The 26,514-nt window shown below is 45.9% G+C and overlaps 1 protein-coding gene across 2 annotated transcripts in view; it reads left to right on the top strand.

Annotated features, from left to right (window-relative positions):
- GlcT (ceramide glucosyltransferase) overlaps positions 1-24,070 on the top strand; it is a 46,791-nt gene extending 22,721 nt beyond the window's left edge. For both annotated transcript variants that reach the window (XM_076178060.1, XM_076178061.1), the window contains exons 2-9: positions 1-589; positions 14,229-14,379; positions 17,624-17,726; positions 18,155-18,369; positions 18,618-18,747; positions 19,907-20,057; positions 20,373-20,562; positions 22,298-24,070. The exon at positions 1-589 is cut by the window's left edge and continues 275 nt beyond it. In XM_076178060.1, the coding sequence (XP_076034175.1) occupies positions 168-589; positions 14,229-14,379; positions 17,624-17,726; positions 18,155-18,369; positions 18,618-18,747; positions 19,907-20,057; positions 20,373-20,562; positions 22,298-22,480 (1,545 nt within the window). In that variant the 5' untranslated portion in view covers positions 1-167 and the 3' untranslated portion in view covers positions 22,481-24,070. The remainder of the gene's footprint in view (positions 590-14,228; positions 14,380-17,623; positions 17,727-18,154; positions 18,370-18,617; positions 18,748-19,906; positions 20,058-20,372; positions 20,563-22,297) is intronic.
- Positions 24,071-26,514: the final 2,444 nt, after the last annotated feature.

Genomic DNA, 26,514 nt, shown 5'->3' with positions numbered 1-26,514 from the left:
CTACGGAGTTCAAGTGCCACTCGAAGTGGACTTAGTTACGACCTCGGGGTCACGAAAGTGGCTGTGACCAGGGGGCGGAGGGGCTGTTCTGCCGCCTTGTAGCGGGGCGTGGGTCACGGTCCCTCGCTTACGCTATCACCAGAGGGTCCGCCTCAGTGCTCGGGTCCATGTACACGCCAGTGTGGAGGGGGTTGGCGTCAAGGGCGACCTATTGCCTTGCCTCCGGCTCCTCCACCTTCACCCTACTTCATCACCTCCACCTCGAGACGCTGTGTCAAGGGTTAGGACACACGCTCCTACTCGCTGTCCTGTTCTCTGTCGCTCACCTCGCCCCGATCCTCCCGTCCCCCAGCATCGCCTCCTTCGGGAACGTCACCCAATTAGCTGAACCTCCAGGCCTCCATCAGGAGCTTAGAGATTCCCTGAAGGAGGAGGAGGAGGAGGAGGTGGTGTTGGAGGAGGAGCCCTCCTCAGGAGGAGGGGCAGCGGCCATGGAAGACGTCCAGATCTACAAGGTCGTCCTCGCCTCGGCCATCCTCATCTTCTGGGCCGCCTTTTGGGTCATACACCTCATCGCCATCGTCTATGGGTAAGTACGACACCCCCCCCTCTCTCTCTCTCTCTCTCTCTCTCTCTCTCTCTCTCTCTCTCTCTGTCTCTCTCTGTCTCTCTCTGTCTCTCTCTGTCTCTCTCTCTGTCTTTCTCTCTCTCCCTCTCTGTCTTTCTCTCTCTCCATCTCTCTCTGACTCTCTCTCTCTCTGTCTGTCTCTCTGTCTCTCTCTGTCTCTGTCTGTCTCTCTCTCTCTCTCTCGCTCTCTCTCTCTCTCTCTCTCTCTCTCTCTCTCTCTCTCTCTCTCTCTCTCTCTCTCTCTGTCTCTCTCTCTCTCTCTCTCTCTCTCTCTCTCTGTCTCTCTCTCTCCCTCTCTGTCTCTACCCCTCTTTCTTTCTCTCCCCCCCTTATCTCCCTCTCTCACCTCATCTTTCCCCTCTCTCCCCTCCTCTCCTCTCGCCCCACTCTCTCCCTCCCTCCCTCTCCCCTCTCTCTCTCTACTCTCTCCCCCTCTCTCTACTCTCTCCCCCTCTCTCTCCTCTCTCTCTCTCCTCTCTCCCCCTCTCCTCTCTCTCCCCTCCTCTCTCTCCCCTCTCTCCCCTCATATCTCTCCTCTCTCTCCCCTCCTCTCTCTCTCTCTCCCCTCATCTCTCTCTCTCTCTCTCTCCCCTCCTCTCTCTCTCTCTCCCCTCCTCTCTCTCTCTCCCCTCCTCTCTCTCTCCCCTCCTCTCTCTCTCACTCCCCTCTTCTCTCTCTCTCTCTCTCTCCCCTCCTCTCTCTCTCTCTCTCCCCTCTTCTCTCTCTCTCTCTCTCTCCCCTCCTCTCTCTCTCTCTCCCCCCTCCTTTCTCTCTGTATCTCTCACTCTCCTCTCTCTCTCTCCCCTCCCTCCCCCTCTCTCCTCTCTCTCTCTCCCCTCCCTCCCCCCCTCCCTCTCTCTCTCTCTCTCTCTCTCTCTCTCTCTCTCTCTCTCTCTCTCTCTCTCTCTCTCTCTCTCTCTCTCTCTCTCTCTCTCTCTCTCTCTCTCTCTCTCTCTCTCCCTCTATCTTTCTGTGTGATTGTGAGGACGCTTGAGTAGACAAGGAATTGCGCGTATATTTACAGCTTTCGCACAGATACGGGTCCGTCCTATATAAGGCGCGCACGCACGCAGGCACACATTTCTACGTGCGGGTACAGACGTGCACTTATACATGCAAGCGCGCGCGTACACACACACACACACACACACACACACACACACACACACACACACACACACACACACACACATGCAAGCGCGCGCACATTTACACTGATGTAGCGACATCGTCTTTGACTGCTAATTTAGCTGTCCCAGTTCGGTCCCCGCCCAGGCCTGAAAATCATCACAGCACAAACCAACCTTAGTGGAACCATAGTACAAACCATGGAGCTCTCATTTGGAAGAGCTATAATTGTCGATCACGAGCTTAGCACGTGATCATAGTGGTGACTCACTAGTACAAGTTCACAAGTGTTACATATACGGTATCACTTGCATTGAGTGAAGAAAAACTATAACTAGGTTAAAGATGAATCATTTTCTGTCCTGTGGCTCGTACATTTATGTACCGAAGTCTGGTCTCCTCCCCAGCAAATTAACTTGCCATGTGTTTCTAAAAGACTGAATGTGGTGTGAAAGGCATGGGTGGATGGAGTGAACCTGAGGGGAGGACCAAGAATGAGATGGATGGGATTGGGTGAACAGGCTTTGTGCAGGAGGGGAGTGTCTGTTGAGCAGCGAAGGAAGGAGGCAAGGGATATGTATGAATGGAGAATGGTTGTTAATAGAATATAAACTGATACGACGAGAAGGGATTTCTCCTTGTCTTTATTTTTGCACGAGGGGACAAGAGGGAGGGTGACCATGTACACGAAGCGGCCGGCCCTGCTGTGGACGTGCTATGACTTACTGCACTGCTTCTGACCCGGGCAGTGGGCGGGAAATGGGGGGTGACCCTTTGTCCAAGAGGAGCTAGAATGAAAGGGAAATTGGAGAGGGATGGGTGAAGGGTGGATCGACTTGGCTGGATACCTACCTAATAAGGGAAAAGAAACTTGGTATGTAGATGTTTCAAAAACATTCTTCAAACTTTTTTTTTATACAAAATTATTTTTCACTCGTTTATTGCTGTTTTCTTAATCTTTCTTGTCTTATTTTTTTCTCCATTAATAATACTAAATGTAGTGTTTGTGTGTGTAAATCACTTAGTAGTTTCTAATCCTACTAATTTTTAATGCCGGACAAACTTCGTGATATAACGGATTCGCTCGGTATTTCCATTGGATATAAGAGAGCCTCGGTTATAACGGGTCTTCGGATAAAACGCCTGACTCTGTCCCCATATCGTCCGTTAAAGCGAAGGTTTACAGTAATTACTAATCGTACTAATTTCTTATACCGGACAAATTTCGGGTTACAACGGATCTCTCCGGTGTCACCATCGGATATAACGGTTCTTTGGATATAACGAGTGACCCCTGTCCCCATATGTGTGTGTGTGAAAAAGGAAAAATTAAAATACAAGCGAATAGACAGGAAAACGAAGTAATTAAAACTAGTAGGTAATGAAGATTTTTATATAGAAAAATCGATATTCAGGGGGAGAGTATGATTTGTCAGAGCCATCTAGGGGTTTCGTGATTAAAGCAGAACCTTGAGCAATAGAAAGGGAAGCGAACCGATTTTAGTGAACTGAAGTTTTACGTTGTCAAAAAAAAGTATCACAAGTGATTTTTGAAGTTTAGATTGGTTGAATATAGTTTCAGGATAGATTTTTTATTCCAATGCAATGAAAAAAAATTCAATAGATAAACACACACACACACACACACGTATATAAATATATATATATATATATATATATATATATATATATATATATATATATATATATATATATATATTTCGAGTCCTTAGCTGTACCACGTATCAATTTCTGCATGTATGCCTCCTCGAGTTTCTCGATGTTGATGGCTTAGATTTAAAGTGAATTGTGGTTGATAACTGTATGTGTGTGTGTATATATATATATATATATATATATATATATATGCACCTGTATAAAACAAGTAAATGAACAAAAAAAAAAGCGAGTGTCGTGGTGATGTTTCTTTTAGATGCTAACACGGAGGAGAGCATAACGCACTCTTGTATGGAAGAAGAACGTTACACTGCAGGTCGACGCCCCCGTGGGCCTGGTTCCTTTACCTTCCCGTGGTTGCGTAGTCTACTTGGAGCTCCGTGGGGTGCTCTGGCTTGTCTGCCCTACACGCGACGTTGACCCCAAAAGTAACGAATATTTTTTATTTATTTATTTATTTTACATCAGGTCGTGTGCGTGCGTGCGTGCGTATGTATCCGTGTGTGTGTGTGTCTGCCTGTGTGTGCCTTGTATGCATGCATGGCGTCCTGGTAACCTGAGTGATAGTTATAAATAGGACTGGCGTTGCACTGTGTGTATGTGTGTGTGTGTGTGTGTGTGTGTGTGTGTGTGTGTACACTTGATTCCGTTACAGTAGACATAACTTTGTGCCTTTCCATACCGTATCAAACATTGTTACAAATCTCGCTCACATATCTGACTTGCAATAGATTAAGTATGTGAAATGAGTTCCCAAGACCCCATGTCTTTGGGATAACTCCAATAGAAATTACAAGGTCGCCACTTGATTTTATTAAAATCAAGAAAAATGAAACGCACAGATAACGTTTAACACTATTCATTAAAGTTGATAGGATTACATGAAGGATTACAATCACTGAATATTCAAGTGAGTAAATAAGTCTACATTCAAATGAGTAGATAAGTTTCAAAACAGAAGATTCCCGCTCGAAAACTTTTAACGGGGGTGAAAGAAGATTAATTAATTAATTAATACTTTACCAACGAAAAACACTGTCTAAGTCACTACCATAAACATTTCACACCACTACATGAAACACTAGATTATACCCTAGCTGAGTTAATGATCTTACGACTAATACAGGGGGAGTACAGAGGACTTACTTCAGCCGACGACCCCTTCGAGGCGACACCTTTACATCGTACATTCTACTCTAAAACTGATTCTGACACGCCCAAGGCGCTCTGGTTCTTCTCTACAAAATCCTCTGATTGGCCCATAGGAATTGCGTCTATGGTGGTTGAACCTCATTGGTCAATTAACTAAAAACGTTCTCCTTCGTTCTAGGCTGAGTGTTAGAACAAATACTCCATTGTATGGATGGACCTCCTTCCCACGCCTCCTCAGTACTCGTCCTGTATTCTGACGCCCACGTTATCGCGGGGCGCCGTTATCCAAAGTAATACTATTCCCACCTTACATATATGGGAATATATGTGACAACATCTCCACTCTCCCTTCTCCCTCCCTCCACTCTCTCCCCTCCCTCCTCTATCCCCCTCCCTCTCTCCTCTCTCTCCCACCTCGCTCCACTCCCTCCTCTCCCCCCCCCCACTCCCTCCTCTCCCCCCCCCCTCCCTCCTCTCCCCCCCCCCCTCCCTCGCTCGCTCCGCCGCGGGAGAGCAGGAGCCCATTGCGTGAGGGACGACCCGGCTGCTCAGAGGGAGGTGGAGGGAGGGAGGGAGGGAAGGGCCACCGGATATAGCGATGTACCCTCCACCTGGTCCAAGTGGGAACAGAATCGCCTGGCGTGTTGGAAGGTTGGTTCGAGACTTCCAAACACGTTGGTGAGTTTTCTTCTTTATTGAGGTCTGCCTAGTTCTAATACAAAACATGGCTGGCAGGTCCGAAGACGACTTCGGAGATGCCAGGTTTTCCTAGATAATTACAAAAATGGGCGTGCCCACAAGGAGGCAGCCAATAACATAATTAATTGTTATCAAAATGGGCGTACCCATAAGAAGGGCAGCCAATAGAAGATCTTGGGGTCGTGAGAGCCGTAGAAACGAACTCTGACCCTGGCTGAGCGAGTTCTCATGTTGTTTGGTGATCTTGAAAGATGTATGGAGAACCGGGTGGTCCCTGCAACTGTGGTCCCGCGATGAAAGAGAGTCGTTCTATTCGATGGGCCTCATAGGGGCTTCTCTTGGGTAAGGAGGCCCGTTGTTCCTTGAAAGAAATCGTCCGTGGGCGAAAGGAATTCGTCTGCCTGCCGCCTTACAGGCGCCCACCAGGATGAAACTAAGTTTCGCGCGGGAAGAAGCGGGGGGGGGGGGGGGTACGGATGCCTCCCATCCCCCCAAGTTGGATTGGGGGGGAAGTTGGGGAGATGCTGTTGGCTGACTCTTCCTCCCCCTACATGGGGAGGAAAGGATTGCTACGTAGGCACGGGGAATCGTATTTAATCAGCGCTGACGCGGGTTTTAGCCTCTACGCCGGCTACTACCCCCCCCTCCTCCTCTTCCTCCTCCTCCTCCTCCTGCTGCTCCTCCTCCTGCTGCTCCTCCTCCTCCTCCTCTTCTTCCTCCTCTTCTTCCTCCTCCTCTTCCTCCTCTTCTTCCTCCTCCTCTTCCTCCTCCTCCTCTTCCTCCTCCTCCTCTTCCTCCTCCTCTTCCTCCTCTTCTTCTTCTACCTCCTCTTCTTCCTCCTCCTCCTCTTCTTCCTCCTCTTCCTCATCCTCCCTCCTCTTCTTCCTCATCCTCCTTCCTCCTCTTCTTCCTCCTCTTCTTTCTCCTCTTCTTTCTCCTCTTCTTCCTCCTCTTTTTCCTTCTCTCTTTCTCCTGCTGACCTCCCACGGAATCCCCACCCTCGTCCTCTTACTCTTTTTTTTTTCCTCATTTCGCATTCCTCCTCCTCCTCCTCCTCCTCCTCCTACTTTTCTTCCCTCATCTTACTTCTCCTACTCTGCCTCCTCTTCCTCACCTTCCTCCTCCTCTTCCTCACCTTCCTCCTCCTCCTTTCTCACCTTCCTCCTCCTCTTCTTTCTCCTACTTTCCTTCCCCTCCTCTTACTTATCTTACGCTTTCTACTCTGCCTCCTCTTCCTCCTCCTCCTCCTCCTTCTTCCTTCTCTTCCTCCTGCTTGCCATTAATCCGACTTCGTTAAACAAACTTCATTGGATATCCTCCTCCTCCTCCACAGCACTGCAGGAGGAGGAGGAGGGTGGAGTCTGTCTGTGTGTGTGTGCGTGCGTGCGTGGAAATTATTGGTCATATTGGTGGCGGAAGTACGTGGTGATATGGTTACAACTCCACCTATCTTCCTCTTCCTTCTCCTCCTTTTTCCTCCTCTTCTTTTCTTCCTCTTCTTTTCCTCCTCTTCTTTTCCTCCTCTTCTTTTCCTCCTCTTCTTTTCCTCCTCTTCTTTTCCTCCTCTTCATTCTCTTCCTTCTCTTCCTTCTCCTCTTCATTCTCCCCCTCCTTCCTTTCCTCCCTCTTCTTCCTTTCCTTCTCTTCCTTTCCTTCTCTTCATCTCCATTCTCTTCTTTCTCTTCATCCTCTTTCCTTTCCTTCTCTCTCTTCCTTTCCTCCCCGTCCTCTCTCCCCTCCTCTCTTCCTTACCTCCCCGTCCTCCCTCCTCCCTCCCCTCCTCGTCCTCCCTGCCTCCCATGGGTCTATTCAAGAAAGAATCCCCCCGAGAGAGAGAGAGAGAGAGAGAGAGAGAGAGAGAGAGAGAGAGAGAGGTCATAGTTGGTGAATGAACGAAACAACCCAACACTCAGTCTCGGTGCCCTTCATGTCTTGTAATTGTATATAATGTGTGTATACGTTTGTACGTGTGTGTGTGTGTGTGTGTGTACAGTATATTGTCTACATGTGTGTATACGTGTGCACGCGTGTGTGTGTACGTGTGCACGCGTGTGTGTGTACGTGTGCACGCGTGTGTATATACGTGTGCACGCGTGTGGATACACGTGTGCACGCGTGTGGATATACGTGTGGACGCGTGTGGATATACGTGTGGACGCGTGTGTATATACGTGTGGACGCGTGTGGATATACATGTGGACGCGTGTGTATATACGTGTGGACGCGTGTGTATATACGTGTGGACGCGTGTGTATATACGTGTGGACGCGTGTGTATATACGTGTGGACGCGTGTGTATATACGTGTGGACGCGTGTGTATATACGTGTGGACGCGTGTGTATATACGTGTGGACGCGTGTGTATATACGTGTGGACGCGTGTGTATATACGTGTGGACGCGTGTGGATATACGTGCGGACGCGTGTGGATATACGTGTGGACGCGTGTGGATATACGTGTGGACGCGTGTGGATATACGTGTGCACGCGTGTGTATGTACGTGTGCACGCGTGTGTATATACGTGTGCACGCGTGTGTATATACGTGTGGACGCGTGTGTATATACGTGTGGACGCGTGTGTATATACGTGTGGACGCGTGTGTATATACGTGTGGACGCGTGTGCATATACGTGTGGACGCGTGTGCATATACGTGTGGACGCGTGTGCATATACGTGTGGACGCGTGTACATATACGTGTGGACGCGTATGCATATACGTGTGGACGCGTGTGTATACGTGTGCACGTGCATATATACTTGAAAACGTGTGTGTGTGTGTGTGTACGTGCACAAACAGTCGGAGGTAAAGATTCGCTTAGGTAGCGGAGCCGTTAGTGGTGTGAACGTCAGGGAACTACGGGGGCAGCTGTTTGAGGAAGAGGAGGAGGAGGAGGAAGAAGAAAAAGAAAAAGGGGAGGAAGAAGAGGAAGAAACCTGCCAGCGACATGGCCGTTCTCGTGACGGGTGCTCACGAGGTCACGTGATCAGGAAGAGCCCTTGAAAGAAGGAAGGAAGGGCTCGAACCCCAAGCACCATAGGACTTGAACCCCAGCCATGCTAACTTCCATCGGGCCCAGTTAAATTCGTCACACTGCCTTGCTTTTGTTATGTGGGTCCTCTTCGCGAAGGTCGTTTCAATAATGTGTGGATTTGAATTGAATGAAATGTACATATAAAGAAGGGGAAGGGGAGGAGGAGGAGGAAGAAACCTTTTGTGAGAATGTTTGTACATGATTATTCTCAGCAGTGATGTCTTTTTTCACGATCTCGTCCGCCCTAGATGAGAGTATGCAGCAATGGTGTAGTATCCACACAAAAGAGGAGAGACTTAAACCAAGACGCTTACCAACGTTGTAAGGAAATATATATAATGGTATTCAGGTCATGAAAATGAATGATTAAATAAGAAAAAAAAAAAGTTAAAACGTAGCGATAACTGGCGCATCTGTACTTGGGAAGATGTTTAATGGTCAAGATTACTTTTGAATGGACTCCAGTCATAGAAAAATCCAGGTAATCCTGGTCAGTAGGGGTGTATCGGGAACTTGTGCAGCAGTGGAAGAGTTGAAGAGTTGATGTAACCACTTATCTCTCTCTTTGATAGAAGTTTGCTGTCCCCAGATTTAGAACTTGTAATCACTTATCAGTGTGCTGATGATAAAAAATAAATGGACTCTACCTCGCCTGCTTCATGATAAGGCTATCACAAGTAACATTGGTGCCTATGAACCTTCTCCCCCCCCCCAACCGCGTGACGAACTTTGAATATTTTGTTTTGGCTGTCTCCATGTTTGGTCATATTTCTTTGAGTACTGTTTTTTGTACGCTGATAGGGATCAGATACTATAAGGAAATAGATTAATGAAATGTCAGATAGAAATGGAAAGATATTTACCCAATGGTAATACCTCTACAGTAAAGGAGCTACACATGTGGGGTCCCGTCTCTTCGTTCTCCATACATGCCTGCCTGTCTGTGTATGAAAAGAGGATATTGCTCCTATTAGTATGGGGCATGCGCACACACCTCCCCCCACCCCTCGGGAGTTCCCTCTCCCCACTCCCAAACGCTGTGTCGGGGGGAAGGGGAGAACCCGGTAATGCCCTCCTCTGATTGGTGCATCCGGGGGGAAGGGGGCGTGGCCTTTTGCGATAACGACTGTGGAAGGACCAGGGAATCCCCCCCCCCCCAGGGGTCGTTACGACTTGGCCCGTGGCCTCGTTATTCTTCACTCCTTATCGATTCCGTCGAATAGGGAGCCAGGTCGTCTTCCCAGTGCCCAAGGGTCGTACCTGTTGTGACGTCATAGATACGTCATAGTTTTGTGACGTCAGATACGTCATAGGTTGTGACGTCAAGAACGTTTATAGTGTTCTTGTTACTCCGATTTTTTTTTCTTTTTTCTGGATGAATAAAATCGCCTGGCGGGAGCCAGAATAAAAGGAAAAGGGACGCCAGGTAAGGAAGGTGTCAAGTTTCGCGGACCAAAGGTGCCAGCGGGCGACCATAGGGCTCGGTGGAACGATGTAGAGGCTCCCGTATCTGATCTTTTCCAGGAAAAAGGTGGGGTGGGGGGCAGGTTGGAGTGGGGGGGCCTCCACGGTGGTGGTTGGGGGGAGGGAAGGGGGCAAAGGCCCCTATCCTTGTTTAGCACTTAGTCGTGACCGAATTTGCCCCCCCAACACCCAAGACTCCCAACACGCGTACACACACGCACACACACACACACACACACACACACGAATTATTTTTGCTTCCAATTTCGTAATGGCGTGATAGGTCTGTGTGTGTGTGTGTGTACGTCGCAGCAACGTATTTTCTAGAGAAGCAGCAATGTTCCTAGTGACGTCTTAATAAGAACGTTTTTCCAGGAACATTCTGCCCGCTACCCTAGAAACGTTTTCCAGAATGTAAACGTCACATATTAACCACCTTACACACTGGATGGCACTTTGCATTCTAGTCTCTGCCGTTAGGCGATTTTATTTAGCTCTGCGTGTATTAATATTATCATCATCATTTACCGTTAGGAATAAAGAAATGTCACAAGGAAATTGTCAGGTCACTGGATTTGTTCACCACAGTTAGGGTCACTTGGCTATTGTTATCCTCGGCAATTGTGATTATTTCGAACTGTGTGTTCTTTTCATTATCTGCCCTTCATGTATATTGATTCGGTGTCAAATATGATTATTATTATTATTATTGTTATTTCGTTGAGGAATCTTTCTCTGGGATTTGGGACGAAAACTCCCACAGAAGCAAGGGGAGTTGGCGTGGTGGGAGTGTAGCCCGACAGTCTGTCTCGGTCTAGGTCAGACATCGGCTCCAGCTGCTGCGGTATAATACTCCAGCAGTTGTCGTGGTCTGCAGCAGGAGAGAGAGAGAGGGGGAGAGAGTGAGAGAGAGTGAGAGAGAGAGAGAGAGAGAGACCCGTTGGTTCATGTGCCCCTGTAGCCCTTAGGCCAGCCCCCCCCCCCTTACCCATCCCCCGTGTTTATTTTTGTGGAAGAAACACGCGGAAGGTTGGGTGATGTTGGGTGGAATTCGTAGCGTCAAAACCCCCACGGAAAGGGGGTGGGGGGCGGGGAGAATGATCACGGGAAAGGTGCACCCGTTACAACAGGAGGAGGAGGAGGAAGATGGGTGCAATAGGATAATGTCGAAAAATAATTGATATATTGATCTACTTTGTCTACTTCTTGTTTGTTTAGTTTTTGAACCATCTCCCAGCCTTGCCCATCAAACCCCAAGTGGATGGATGGATGGATAGGTGTGTAGGGTGGGGAAGTCAGGACAGACCCGTCGCATAGCCGCACTCGCCCTTTGGGAGTAAACCGCTCACTTTGACTTCCTCCTCACGTGTCCCCCTTTAAGCCGAGGAGGAGGAGGAGGAGGAGTGTGGCACCGGCTAACGGCACCGGGGCCAGCAGCGGTGAGGAGGCGGCACTCTGCCGCCGCCTCTCACTCACACACACACTCACACACACACTCACACACACACACACACACACACACACACACACACACACACACACACACACACACACACACACACACACATCTCTCCTCCTCCTCCTCCTCCTCCTCCCTCTCCTCCTCCTCCTTCTCCCTCTCCTCCTCCTCCTTCTCCCTCTCCTCCTCCCTCTCCTCCTCCTCCTCCTCCTCCTCCTCCCCCTCCTCCTCCTTCCCTCCTCCTCCTTCCCTCCTCCTCCTTCCCTCCTCCCCCTCCCCTCCTCCTCCCCCTTTCCTTCCCCACTTCTCTTATCATCTTCCTCTCTTCCTCTTCTCTTCTTTTATCATCTTCCTCTCTTCCTCTTCATCCTCCTTTCTTCTCTTCCTCTTCATCCTCCTTTCCTCGCCTTTCTTCTAATCTCTTCTTCCTCTTCTTCCTCCACTTCTCTTCCTCCTCGACTTCTTACTCTTCTCCTCTCCACTTCCTCTTCTTTTCTTCCGCCTCCTCTCTTCCTCGTCTCTACCCCCCCTCTCTTCCTCATGTTCATCATTCCTCTCTTCCTAATCATCCTCTCCCTTCTTCCTCCTCCCTCTCAATCTCCTTCCTCCTCCCCCTCTCCATCTCCTTCCTCCCCCTCTCCTTCCCCCTCCCCTTCCTCCTCCCCCCTCCCCTTCCTCTTCCCTCTCCCCTTCCCTTCCCCTTCCCCTTCCTCATCTCCCTCTCCACCTCTTCCCTCCTCCACATCCTCCTCCTCCTCCCTCTTCATCTCCTCACTCCCTCCTCCTCCCTCCCCATCACCCTATCCCTCTCCTCACTCCTTCCTCTTCCCTCCCCCATCTCCTTCCTCCTCCTCATCCATCTCCCTTCTCCTCCTCCTCCCATGCCATTTCCCTTCTCCTCCTCCCTCCGCTTCCTCCTCCTCCTCTCCTTCCTTCCTTCCTTCTCCATCTCCCTCCTCCTCCTCCCATGCCATTTCCCTTCTCCTCCCTCATCTCCTCCCTCCTCCTCCTATCCTTCCTTCTTGCTGTCCTGTTTCTTCAGTGTAGATTAGTGTAGTTAACAGAAACGGCCCCAGGTAAGGGCCAGTAGGCCTCCTCCTGCTCCTCTTTGTTCTTCCCTTGCGTGTTCTTCCCCTCCCCTTCCTCCTCCCCTTTCTCCTCCCTTTCCATCTCCTCCCCTCCTCCTCCCGCTCCCTCTTCCACCTCCTCTCCATCTCACTCACTCCCTCTTACCTCTTCTCCCTCCCCATCCTCCCTTTCAATCTCCTCCATCTCCTCCCTCTCCCTCTCCTCCTCCTCCCTCTCCTCCATCTCTTCCCTCTCCTCCTCCATCTCTTCCCTCTCCTCCTCCTCCTCCTCCCTCTCCTCCTCCTCCTCCCTCTCCTCCTCCTCCCTCTCCTCCTCCTCCTCCCTCTCCTCCTCCTCCTCCCTCTCCTCCTCCTCCTCCTCCCTCTCCTCCTCCTCCCTCTCCTCCTCCTCCTCCCTCTCCTCCCTCTCCTCCTCCTCCCTCTCCTCCTCCTCCCTCTCCTCCTCCTCCCTCTCCTCCTCCTCCCTCTCCTCCTCCTCCTCCCTCTCCTCCTCCTCCTCCCTCTCCTCCCTCTCCTCCTCCCTCTCCTCCCTCTCCTCCTCCTCCTCCCTCTCCTCCTCCCTCTCCTCCTCCTCCTCCCTCTCCTCCTCCTCCATCTCCTTCCTCGTCCTCCTCCTTCCTCATATTCTACATCTCTCCTTCTCCTCCCTTCCCCCCCACCTTCCCATTTCTCCTGTCTCCCACACCCCCTCCTCTCTCTCTCTCTCTCCCCTCTCCTCTATCCTGTTCTTATCCCCTTTCCCCCTCCCCCCATCCATTTCCTTCCTCCCTCATCCTCCTCCTCCTCCTCCTCCTCGTGGTGTTTCTTTAGTTTGTTTTTCATTGGACGATTTCTCCTCCTCCCTCCCTCCCTTCCTTCCTTCCTTCCTTTCTTCTCTCCCACCCTCTCTTCTCAGCCACCCTCACAGTCAGCATCCCTTCTCTCCTCCCCCTTCCCCCTTACGTCACCCCCACTCTCCCCCTATTCGTTTCCCGTTCCCCTTCCTCCCCCCCCCTCTCGGTCCTCTTTCCTCCCATCCCTTCCTTTCTCCCCTTCCCTTCTCCCCTTCCCTTCTTCCCTTGCCTTCTCCCCCTCTCGCCCCCCCTCCCTCCCATCCCTTCTCCCCTTTCATTCTTCCCTTCTTTTTCCTTCTTCCCTTCCTTTTCCCTCTTCCCTTCCTTTTCCCTCTTCCCTTCCTTTTCCCTCTTCCCTTCCTTTTCCCTCTTCCCTTCCTTTTCCCTCTTCCCTTCCTTTTTTCTCTTCCCTTCCTTTTCCCTCTTCCCTTTCCTTTCTCCCCTCTTCCCTTCTCCCTTGCCTTCTCCCTTTCCCTTCGCCCTTTCTTCCTTCCGCCTCCCTCTCCTCCGTCCCTCTCCCTTCCTCCCCCCTTCCCTTTCCTCTTCCCTTCCCCCCCTTCCCTCTCCTAATTTCCCTCTTTCTCCCCTACCTACTCTCCATTTCCTCCTCCCCCTCTTTCCTTCCTTCCCCCCTCCCTCACCCTCATGTGTGCGTGCGTGTGCGCCCGTGCACCCTTAGTCTCGTCAGGAAATTCTGAAAAACTGACTCTGCTTCCGGAGTGAGTGAGGGAGTGACTCCCTCTTCCCCTGTACTCCCTCTCAGTCCGTGGGAGTCCCTATGAGTCTACAGGGAAGGGGGGTTCTGATCCTATTAAACTCGTGTACAGAGGTTCCGATCCTCTTTACCTTGTTAGAAAGGGGATTTGATCGTTTATAAATCCGGCTTGGAAAGAGGGCTTTGATATAACACCATATAAATCTTCTTCGTGTGTCTGCCGCATAGCATTTCGTCCTCCAGCCGAATATAATCTTTTACCGGCAACCAGATTAAAAAACAAATAAATTAAAACAAAAGATAACGTCCATTTGATTAATTTGTTTTCGTTTTGTTCTTTGTTGGACAGGTACCGGAAGCTCCATCAGAGACGGGCGCCCAGCGGAGACGGCGAGGGCGGCGTCTTGGGCGTGTCCGTGCTCAAGCCTCTGGTGGGGACGCCCAACGACCCGGCCCTCATGGCCAACCTGCAGACCTTCTTCACCATGAACTACCCGAAGGTGAGTCCTCGGAGGGGGGTTGGGGAGAGGTGCTCCCCCTTTGAGAAGGAGGAAGAGGAGGAGAGGCTGGTGGTGGCGATGGTGTCTTGAGGTCGCGGTTTCTCGTGTTAACGGTCTCGTTCTCCTTTTCGAGTTCTTTTTTTTTTTTTTTTTTTAGTTGATAAGTGATCTATAGAGAGGTGCTAGAGAAAATAGGATTGGGAATCTAGGAATCTAGCTAGGCTGGTACAAGTGAGGGTTGAGCTACTAAGCTCCGGTCGCAACCAGCTTGCGGCTGTGGACGTGGATCGAGCCGCACCAGACGTGGACCCAATATCTTCCTTGACTGTCCGCCGCCGCAGCTGCTGCCGCTTGCGGTGTTGCTTCAGTTGGCGGAACGGAAATGCCGCAAGTTGTTTTGTTTTTATTAATAGATTTCAATTTATTGTTTATTATTATTAGTAGTAGTATTTTATAGTGAGAATATGGAGCGCCGTATATAATTAATCAAAACTTTTATAAATTAGAAAAAATAAACGAATAAATAGAATTATGAATAGATAAATAAGAATGAAAAGTAAAAGATGAGTACATTTTTTATTCATTTATTTATTAATTTGTTTTATTATTATCAATGGCACTAGTGGCACCATCGACCTTGGAGGCGACGGGCAAGATGGGTGAGTTGGTTGGGGAGAAGCTAGGCAGCCTTGACTCTGTTTCGTGTGCTCTTTCCTCTCCCAGAGAGAGAGAGAGGGAGGGAGAGAGAAAGAGAGAGGGTGGGAGAAAGAGAGAGGGAGGGAGAGAGAGGGGAGGCATAAGTCATCTCCCCCCTTCCCCCACCCGACTCTTAAGTTGTTAGTTTTTTTGGGGGGTTAATTGTTAATAATTGCACAAACACACACACACGCACTTTCATATACGAGTTCTGAGCTCTCTTACGGGAGGGAAAAAGCTGTCTGTCACAAGTCCAACACGTGGTCCAAGACTATGGTGGTGACTCACTGTCATTTAATTTGTGAAACAGTTTAAAAGAGGACCCTTCATTCTGAAATAAACTAAGTCGAATAGGCTAACTGGTTTCCCATAGAGGCGATTTTCTGGGTCCAACCATCCAAAAGGAAGGAGAATGTGACCACGATTCTTACAAGACATTATATATATATATATATATATATATATATATATATATATATATATATATATATATATATATATATATATATATATATATATATATATATATGTGTGTGTGTGTGTGTGTGCAGTCACGGTCAAAAGTTTTGATACAAGATTAGACTTTACATTTTTCTCGTCTATTCAAGAAAATGATCTAACAATAAACTAAACAAACAGGAAGATATATTACGTACCCGACAAAAATAATCCTGTTTACATTGTAGAAAATTTGGCACGAGTCAAAACTTTAGTTCGTGACTGTACATAGCCAGCGGGAAACCGCTGTAGCGCGTTTACTTCCCTCTCGCGTCTTCATTCGTAAGCCCCAGTGACTGGCGGTGACTGCATAGCGCTTTGAGCGGGAAAATCAAAGATATAAAATAAAAAATCATATATTTTTTATTTGTTCACTTGTTTATATATTTACTCGTTTTTGTATATTTGACGTGATTCTTGCCCAGACTGATTGGCCAATCAAAGCATGTAATGACGTCACTGGAAATATTGCAGATAAACGTATTTGCAACTCCGAATGATCTTGGTCAGACATCTTTGGATGCACTAAGCATTTGCATTTCCACTAAGCTAAAAGAAAAATGCATATTTGCAAAAATAAATAGATTAATTAATCAATAAATATGAGTAATCATGATATTTATTCATTTACTCGGTGATTGACCCACAGTGACTTGCATCTCGCTGGAAACTTCGTAAAGATGTTTTCAAATTGTCATTTCATACACATGAAAAATAAGAAAAGAAAATTTCCAAGGATGCATTGTTATTGAAGTGTTTAACTTTTTGCATTTTAAAAAGTGTACCAGTTTTAGTTTTACTCACAGAAATAAAAAATGTCGACATTTTTATATACTGACTATATCCTACGACCGTTGTTGCCAGCCGAAATATGCACACGGGAAAGTGGTTGGAAAAACTTGTTTGCGCAGCTGTACTTGTTGACTGGTAACCAAGTTGTGTTTTATACCCTCCTTGACCTTCTTCCTTTGCCCTATGTATGCGTGTGCGTGTGGAGGGGGGTAGTGACGTCACACTCCACGTGACCTTTATCGATGACGTCATAACGTCAGAATAGGATCTTGTCCGACTTGCCCTGGACCGAAAGCTCCTCTCTCTGGGCGACCTTAGAGCACTGGGCCAATGTATTAAGGCGGCGAATGAGACTGCAGCTGGTGTCAGTTGTCTGTAGCTGGTGCCAGGTGGCACTGCATCAACTCTTGTCAAACTGTCTTGTAAGAATAGAGTGCAAGAGACCATAAGGCCTACACAAGGCCGTTCCATGTCCCTTACCGTTAGTCATCTCCATTCATCAATTGTTTCAGAGCTCACTACATGGTGACTAAGTTTACTCCCTTCGTTAACCAGTCTGTTGGTAAACCAAGTCTTGTCTATTTCCTTCACAAAATTAGTCCCATTTAAAACCATTACCACGAGGCCTGCCCAGCTGTCATAATATGTCTTCATGAGAGAAGCTCTCTATTAATTTAATTCTGGTTATTGTCGAGCCTGGCTGCCGCCGGGCGATTTTATTCATCACAAAAAGTGACTTCTTGATATAGCCTGTCTTAGTTTGGATGTCGCCAGGCGATTTTTATACATTTAAGGACGCCATTATAGAATAAGATTTGGCTTCGGGCAGAAAAAATCAAGAAAGAACAAGATTATCTATTATATTTCTGTCTTTCCCCCCTGATAAAGGCAAGTCCCCCCCACCCACTTCACCCAAATACAACCCATTAAACTCCCCTCCCCCTCCCGCTTCCACCTCCACCCTCCTCCTGCTTCCACCTCCCCCCTCCTCCTGCTTCCACCTCCTCCCTCCTCCTGCTTCCACCTCCTCCCTCCTCCTGCTTCCACCTCCTCCCTCCTCCTGCTTCCACCTCCTCCCTCCTCCTGCTAACAACTCCCCCGTTCCTGTCTCCCCCTTCATCCTCCCACCTGAGCACCTCGTGGCTGGAGGATCACCCCCTGACACCCGCCACCTTGCTCGGGTCAAGGGCAACACACAAGTGTCCTCCCGCCAGAGACGAGACCTAAGGGTCACGTGATGTTCTTCTCGATGTTGCAGTTCGAATTGCTGCTGTGTGTGCAGGAGGAGGGCGACCAGTGCATCATGAGTGTGCGACAACTGATGAACAAGTACCCATCAGTTGATGCCTCCCTCTTCATCGGTAAGGCACGATGGACTCTTGTTCATGTTACTTTGGTTATATGTATGTCACTACTGTAATATTGTTAATGTAGTTGTCATACTATTGTTTTATATATATATATATATATATATATTTTTTTTTTTTATAATATTGTTTCCCCTCCTATCTTCACCCATCTCCCATGTTTTATACAATCACCCATAAATTGGCTAAGAAGTTTCCTTGTGCAAATAAAATCTTCTGGTATCATTTAAAGGCTGAGTGCACCAGAGCCTTAAGTGGATGGAGTCGGGTCCACCAAGACATTGTTCGAGGCATAGTCCACCCATCCTCTGCAGAATACTACAAGTGACAAAGCATGCCCCAGGGTTGAAGGGAAATTTTGGGTGGTGGTTCCAAAGAACATACAATTTTAGACAGTTTTACCACCTTGCCGGTCTTTGCAGGGGGCAGCACCGTGGGTGTCAACCCAAAAATCAACAACATGAACCCAGGCTACCAGGCCGCCAAGCACGAGCTGCTCCTCATATCTGATGCGGGGCTTTTCATGAAGGAGGACACGCTCACCGACATGGTAGCCCACATGACACCCGACGTGGGGATCGTGCACCAGATGCCCTACACCACCGACAGGAAGGGCTGGCCCGCCATACTCGAGAAGGTATTGCAGATGCGTTGTTCCTTAGTGCTGTTGTATGTCTGAAACCATGGTAATTTGAACTCCTTGTATGAGGCCATGATAATGGCTCCATCCCTCCCCCTTTATGAGTGGACAGGAGTTCTCTCAGTTGTGAAGATACCAAGCTAATTTATTTTCATTTATTTTATTTATTTTATTCATTTATTTATTTATTTTATTATTATTTTTTTTTTTAACAAGTCACTTGATTTTCATCTCTGCTCCAACAGGTGTACTTTGGCACAGGGCACGCTAGGATGTACTTGTTCCTCGGTCTGCTTGACGCACTCGGCTTTGGCGTCAATTGCTGCACCGGCATGTCGTGTCTCATGAGAAAAAAGGTCCTGGATGAGGCTGGAGGTAAGATGTATTGCCAGGTGCTGCTGGTCTGCATAAAAGTGTCATTTTGCTGGCACCTGGACAACATACATGAAAATTAATGGATCACATGAAGAATCGTCACCCCAGACTTCGACAGGGTGACAATTCTTCATGTGGGCCATCCTGGGCTTACAATTCTTCGTTTGTATAAGTTGATGACAGTAATCATAACCTTCATTCAATTTCACCTAACCTAATCGTTATTCCACTCTTGATATTCGACGTATGGGGTGACAGTTCTTCAGGTGGGATCTCTTGGGGTGACTATTCTTCATGTGGGCGTTCTGGGATGACAATTCTTCATGTGCCCCAAATTGATCACTAGACTACAGGAGGAACCCAAGGTTGATTAATCAATCCCTGAAAAGCCAAAGTATTAATTGATTAACCCAGGAACAAATTTAAAAGTTTCAAAATGAAAAGCATGTTAAGATTGTCACAAAAATCTAAAAACATGAATCATGAAACTATGTTCACCTCAGGACTTTACAAATGAATTGAGCTTTCATTCAAGATTCCATTCGGCTTTTCCTGAAAAGAACACTTGTATTGGGATACGTTGAATGGAAATAGCTTGTTGAATGTAAATGAAAAACAGATTATAAATTAAAGTGGTTTCAAAAGAATGTAAAGATACAGATTGCAAATTTCCAATTGGCTAACTTGTGGGTGATGTGGCAGAAGCTTGTATATGTACTAAATTGACCTAAAGTCTACAAATGGAGCTACACAAATGTCTCCAGTAATCGGTTAAAATTCATTTATGATTTTAGATTGGAGTATTCTCTCAATGGACTCTTTCAAGAGAACTTGATATCCTGTTTAGTCATGCGTTAAATTCAAAGGATGAAAGAGAACTCTTGAGCAGTATACATTATGAACAAGTGTACTTGTAAAAAGTACTTCCTGGTTTGTCATCCCATAAGAGCTCATGTTGTAGCAAGGTCTTTTGCTATAACTTATGTCGAGGGCAGACTACAGAGTGAAGGGAGTCCCAATTTTAACTAAAACCTACCTTCCATTTTTCGATTTACACTTCAGAATAGAATTGTTGGGTGTCCATATTAAGAGGATTAATTGTATGATATATGTATACATTCACCATCCCTCCTCACTTAGAATCTTAACTTTATTTCAGGTATCAGCGCGTTTGGTAACTACCTAGCCGAAGACTATTTCTTTGCTAAGCACATTCAAGAGCGTGGTTGGGGTATTCGGATTTCTTCACAACCAGCCTGGCAAAATGCAGGCTTGTGTAAAGTCCAAGGTTTCTTGCGTCGACTTTCAAGGTGAGCTCCAGTGATGAACAGTTTGTTGTTGGGAGTATGTTAAGAACACTATAAAAACCCATGTAGAGGTACCACTGCATAAGTTTTATACACTAGGCTATAGTGCTCCCTTAAATATTATAGCATTCATCTTCAGATTTTTGTTTAGGCTCGTGATTTTATTTGACTGACCACACACAAAATGGTCTAATTGCAAAAATGATCTTTCAATATGAAACAGAGCATAATAGTCTTTCACTGTACTGAAAGCATAAATAAATATAGTGGTAGAGAAAATGTTGATTGATCTTAACTTTGGCAAATCTTTCATCACAGGTGGTGCAAACTGCGGATAGCAATGGTTCCACACACAATCTTCCTTGAACCATTAAGCGAGTGCATGGTCCTCGGCCTTCTCTCTTCTTGGGCTGCTACTGTCCTTCTCTCTGCCGACTACCTCACCTTCTTTCTCTTCCATACTCTCACCTGGTCTCTTGCTGACTGGATATTGCTCAATATTGTACAGGTAAGTATTTATGGAGATGTATACTAGTTTTACAGGGGAAAAATTTTGTTACTGCATCGTATCACCACCATCACCCTCTCCTCTGCCATGCCTTCCTAAAAAGGGACATCAATTGCTTCCAAACTTCTAAGTCTATATACATGGGCTTTTTCCCCCTTATAAGAGAGGTAGCCAAATGAAAGGCACTCGCCCACTCCCATCCATTTTATTCCCTCTCATCTTGGCTCCTAGTAGATGAAGGGTTATCCCTGTCTTCTACCCACTGCCTGAGTCAGAAACAATGCAGCAAGACACAGCACATCCACAGCAACCCCCCCATACACACACACACACCTCTGTCCCCCTCGTATGGAAAATAGAGAAGACTAGTAGGTATCACTTTGGGCAGTGTCAAAATATCATCCACACACAACCACTACCTACTCCTCTCCCCCATCCTCTGCCCTCTACCTTCTAAGTACTCATGGCAAGGTATGGCCCTGCCTGTTGTCTTATGCCACGTCCACACGGTCGAGCTGTGCCTGGCAGACTTTGCCCTTACCGGGCAAAGTCCGCAGACTCTGCCCGCAAAGTGTCCACACAGCTGACGATGGTGGTTGGAGGTTAGTTGGCCGCAAGCAGAGGTTGGGAGGGAGTGATTCAGTGCGGTACGATAACCATGGTTCCCGCCATACTTGGAAAGAAGGTAGCACTTTACAGCATTATAATTGTTGCCTGCATTAAAAAGAAAAACAAGAAATCACGGAGACATGCCTGATGCCGGGAGTGGTTACAAAGATGTGATTTAATGGGAAGCTCAGTGACAATCCTACGTGAATTGCAGGATGAAAATGAACAATTGTTTTGCAGTTACATGAGAATGAACATAAGCAGCTTTTCTTTTCTCCTTTCGAAAGTGGAGCCATATATACAAAGGCAAGAGACAAATATGAGGAAAAGCATAGCACCAATAGCATGTCTTGTCAAGACAAGTACACACTAGTACTAGGTGCGGACATAGTGCGTAAGGTAACTTCGGTCTGTACTGAGCAGGTTTGCTAACTTTGCTCGCACCTCACCTCATGCGTTTGGCAGCGATGTCAGCCCTCCATCCACTGCCCGCAAATGGCGCCGGGAACGGACAGTTTGATGGTTTGCCCGATGAAATTGCCCGTTGTCGAGCAAAGCCCTCGTGCCCGGCGGACAGTGCTCGACCGTGTGGACGTGGCTTTAGATTTTGATGTATGTAAGCATCAATTTAGAATGCATTGCCTGAATTTGAGATTAAATGGATTTATTTATTTTTATTTATTTATTTATTTATTTTTTTTTAACAAGATTCTAAATCGGATTGAAATATAATTGGCCACTATTGTTGCATAGATTTAGCCAATATAGACCAGATATAAGTATTTGTGAACTTTGGTGATTACATAAATTGGGGGGGGGATGACCAATCATCCAGGAGGAGCCAAGAAAAGAGGGAGGGAGGGTTGAATGGGATTGGAGTGGGTGGGGATGAAATGGGTCAGAGTGGGTATATGCCTTTTGACTTTGGCTAACTCCCTTGTATGGGGCAGAAAAGCTCTTGGTGTATGTATGTAAATAAATTGTACATTAATCTAGATGTCAATATGAACTTATGCATGTCTATTTCAGTATTAAGAAAATGCATACATGGTATATTTTTTAAGAATGTAACACAAAAACAAGGGGTTTCACATACTGAAATTGTAATTTAAAATTATCATTGCAGAATGGGCCTCCTCCCTTCAGCAAGTTCGAATTCGTCATCAGTTGGCTATTCCGTGAAGTCAGCTGTCTCTTCCTTTTCCTTCATGCACTGTGGAACCCACTCATCTCGTGGAGAGCAGGAACCTTTAAGTTGAAGTGGGGGGGCGAAGCAGAACCCGTGAACACCAAAGTGAATGTCATGTAGGCAGTTTGGTGTGGACACAGTGATATCGGGATTGTGATGATGGACAAAGCACCGAGGTGTGTTGGTTTACTGCAAATAAATGATGGTAATGCTTGATAAACAGTAAATGTCTTATCAAGAATTGTGTGGATTCATGTAGGGCATAATTTGCATTTACAATGCAAGATGGTATTGCATAGTGAAGGGTACTTGTAATGGATGGTACAAGCTAATGAAGTGATTATGCCAAAGATCTGTCAAACAGGTTGACAACTTTATACATGTAAACGTAATAGAAAATTTGGCTTTGGTCAGGTCTGTCTCCTGATTTGGCTCCCAAGGTAATCCAGATTCAGCTGCAAGAAGACCCACAGGAGTACTTTTGGAAGACTTAGTTTCTGTTGACTCTTCAGTAAGATCCTCCTATGTGGCCTTGTATAGATGAAACAGTGAACATTGGAAATATTTTGTACGTTTTAGTGAACTGGTGAATGATTGCGAGATGTAAAGTATGAGTTGCTGATACACCAAATTGACTGTTCAGATGCATCACATAACATTGTCATTACAAGCTATGCTACATTTTTTGTCACCCTAGAATGAGGAAATGGCAAGAGCAAAAACTCAAATTTAGCAAGATGACTCGCATATTGTGCTGTCACCGTTTGCTAATCAGACTGAAGTTAAGCTGGTCTGGACAGCAGGGACTGTGGAGGCACAAGGCCGTGTGTTTACTACATGGAAGAAAGGCAGTGCAAGTTCCTTACTGCTTTCTCTGGGAAGTATGCATTTAAAAATTAAGAAATGTGTAATGATTTTAAACATTGAAATTTGTTTTCATTTGTTGTTTATCGTTGTATTACCAAAGATGTGAAATGTTGAGAATCTAAAATGGCAACACAGCTTAGGTTATGTAAAAACTGTTGTTGCTTTGGCTTAAAGAAAAAAATCTGGTTCTGTATGTAACCTCAATTCATTTCAGTGAAATGAATTGGGTATTTTAATTCTGATTTTCAATGTTAGATAAATAGTATATTGCATTTTAATGGCCAGTGGAAACTTAGATTACAAATGTAAACATTGGGAGAGAATATAAAAAAGAAAATCTGATGTGCCATTTTGCACATAAAGTTTAGTTGTACCAAAATATTCAAAGCTTATCTCCATGTGTACACAAAATTGTGATCCAAATTTGACAAAATATACTTATACCAATGGCTATTTCCCCCTCACAAGGGAGGTAGAAAAAAAAGGGGGCATAAATCCACTCCCACCCATTCCATCCCAACGTACTCCTCTCTCCCACCCCCATCTTATCTTGGCTCCTGGATGACTGGTCATCCCTGCATCTCTCCCACTGCACATGTGGAAGCAAAAATTTGTGTAGTTCAGTCTTAAGTTCTGCAGTCCTTTTTCCAAGTACTTTAGTCATTTATGAATGGGAAAGGAATATCATGATTACATGAGGAGTAAATATGGGGAAAGGGAGGCACTGTTAAATGTAGGAAGCCATGGGAGCACAGTCTATATATGAAAATGCAAGTCAATGTGCCTTCAAGAATTTTCAATATTACTGTTAACCTTGTGTATTTATTCAGTTTGGAAAGAATTGGATGGCATTAAAAAAAAAAAATGAAAAAAAATTGAGTTGTGTATGTGGGTTGTTTGTAAGTTGACCCTTTTGCTGAAGTCATTTTGACAGTGGAAAGGTTAAACACCAACTTTCAAGTGTTGTAGTGATTGAGTTGAGGATCAAGTAACAGAAGTAGAGGAGACAGTTTGTTCTGGTGTCAAACCATCAGGATGAGATGTTTGATATGGTTCAGGTTGGCCTTATTCTTTGCAGCAGTTACTCTGGTCAATTTTAAAACTGGGTTCTACCAGGATGTATAAGTTATAGTGTGTGGTATGGCAATAGATCATGTGGTTACATGTTCATAACTTTCTTGTGAGGTTAACCAAAGTTCAGAGGATTTAATTTTCGTCCAATCTTATGTTTTACAAATTTATTTACAAGGGCACCTATTGATTTTTTTTAAAGCTCATTAAGACCTGTATTTGTGCATGTGGGTTAAGTGGTTTAGGAATTGTTTTCAGCCCAACATTATTTTTGTAATGTGGATATGTAGCTAGTCATGTGTGGCATTTGAATGGTGGAAGTTGATGCACAAGGGAAGTCCCTGCTGTTCAAGCAGTTTCATCATCCATGAAAGACCCAAAAAAGTAGTGACTGGACTGACTGAATTTCAGTGTTAGTACACAAGTGAAAATGAACCAGCTCAGAATATGTACAGTATTCACTTTGGAAATAAAAACTACATTTTGTAAATCTGTTTACTTCCTTCATAAAATGGTACATTCCTAGTTCCTATTGAAAATATGAACAATTTTTCATAAAGAAGCCAGTGGAAAAAAAGTTAAGTATGACACTTGTTATATTTCATTCTTGGAAAGTAACACTAAAATTAAAATGTATATGAACAATACTAAGATTCAATATTACATGCAAAACGGTTGACATTAGATTTACATTAAGTTACCAATAGTACTAACTATTTGGCTGTTGCAGCCAGAAACAAACTTTACCACAATTTGAAACATAGGCATTAGCCTTGTTTTCAGGTAGTTGACAGGCAAATCAAGAGTGCAAGTTACTTGAATTGGAAAGTACCTGTTCACACAGGCCAAGTGGCCTGTGTGAACATGTACTTGCTTGCTTTCCTCTCCAGTTCAAGTAACTTGAAAACTTTACTCTCAAATTGCCATGTATAAACAAGGCTAGTAATTCAAGGTACAATTTAGATCCCAGTTGCAACAGCAAGTTATAACAACTGTACACTAGCATTGTCAGGGTTCTACAACTAATATTTTAAATGCAAGAACCATTTCTACATAAAACCCATATTCTAACTACCAAAACAAGTTCAGTTTACATTCTAAGATTGAAGAAGTTTCTCCTTAATTACAATGTTAGTCTACTTAAGTCATATTTTGATTCTTCTAAATTTCCCAGTGATACAACAGCTGAGGCAAGACAAAGCTACATTTTCATGTAAAAATACTGCACACTTGAAGGAATGAGTGGAGCTTTCTTAAAGCATGTACACTGGTTCCATTCAAATACACGACCCTTTTGTTCCTAATATTTATATTTTCATACATACATATACAAACAGCGTTTTCCCACCCTTACAAGGGTGGTAGTCAAAGGCATAAATCCATTTCATCCCCACATACTCCACTCCCATTTACCACCCTCCCTCCTTTTCTTGGCTCCTCCTGGGTCAGAAGCAGTGCAGCAAGGCCACTTCATTTAATTGGCGACCCCCCTTCTCCGTCCCCTCATACAGAGAAAGAGAAGACGAGAAGTCCCTTCAGGCTGCATCAAAATATCACTCAAACATACTCCCTCACACACTCCCTTCCATACATCACAGCATCATCCATACACAACCATTCTCCACTCTCATCCCTATCTTCTGTCTTCTCCCTTCCTCAAGAGACACTCCCCTCTTTCCCAATGGCCCTTTTAACCCATCCTTCCATCTTGTCCTTGGTCGCCCCTTCATGTTCACTCCTTCCACCTCTGCCTTCCACACCTCTTTTATTAATCTTTCCTCACTCATTCTTTCCATGTGTCCAAACCATCCCAATACTCTTTCATTAACCCTATCTCCCAACTTTCTTTCCACCCCTGCTCACCTCCTCATCTTGTTTCTCATTCTAAAACCTGGTAACCCCTACCATACTTCTCAGGCATTTCATCTTGAACACATTTAAACTCCTCTCTTATGTTCCATGTTTCTGCCCCATACTGTCCTGTTGGCACAATCACCCTTTCATACAATCTCCCCTCAGTATCCATTCCCAAATGTCTATTTCTCATTACACTTTGGCTCTATTTTCATACATGAAAAGCCCCATCAGTATTAGGTAATTCTACTACTCTCAGTGATTACTATTTACATGCCCATGCAACCAACAATAAACAAAAAATAAGTACTTGTACTGGACCCCACCAAACACTTTGGTTTTCAGTCTCCATCATTGTATGG

Source organism: Oratosquilla oratoria, chromosome 41 (assembly GCF_046742065.1).
Source record: "Oratosquilla oratoria isolate Oo_2021 chromosome 41, ASM4674206v1, whole genome shotgun sequence".
Lineage (NCBI taxonomy): Eukaryota > Metazoa > Arthropoda > Malacostraca > Stomatopoda > Squillidae > Oratosquilla > Oratosquilla oratoria.
Note: the sequence above shows the minus strand (reverse complement) of the source record. Positions and strands in the feature narration are given on the sequence as shown.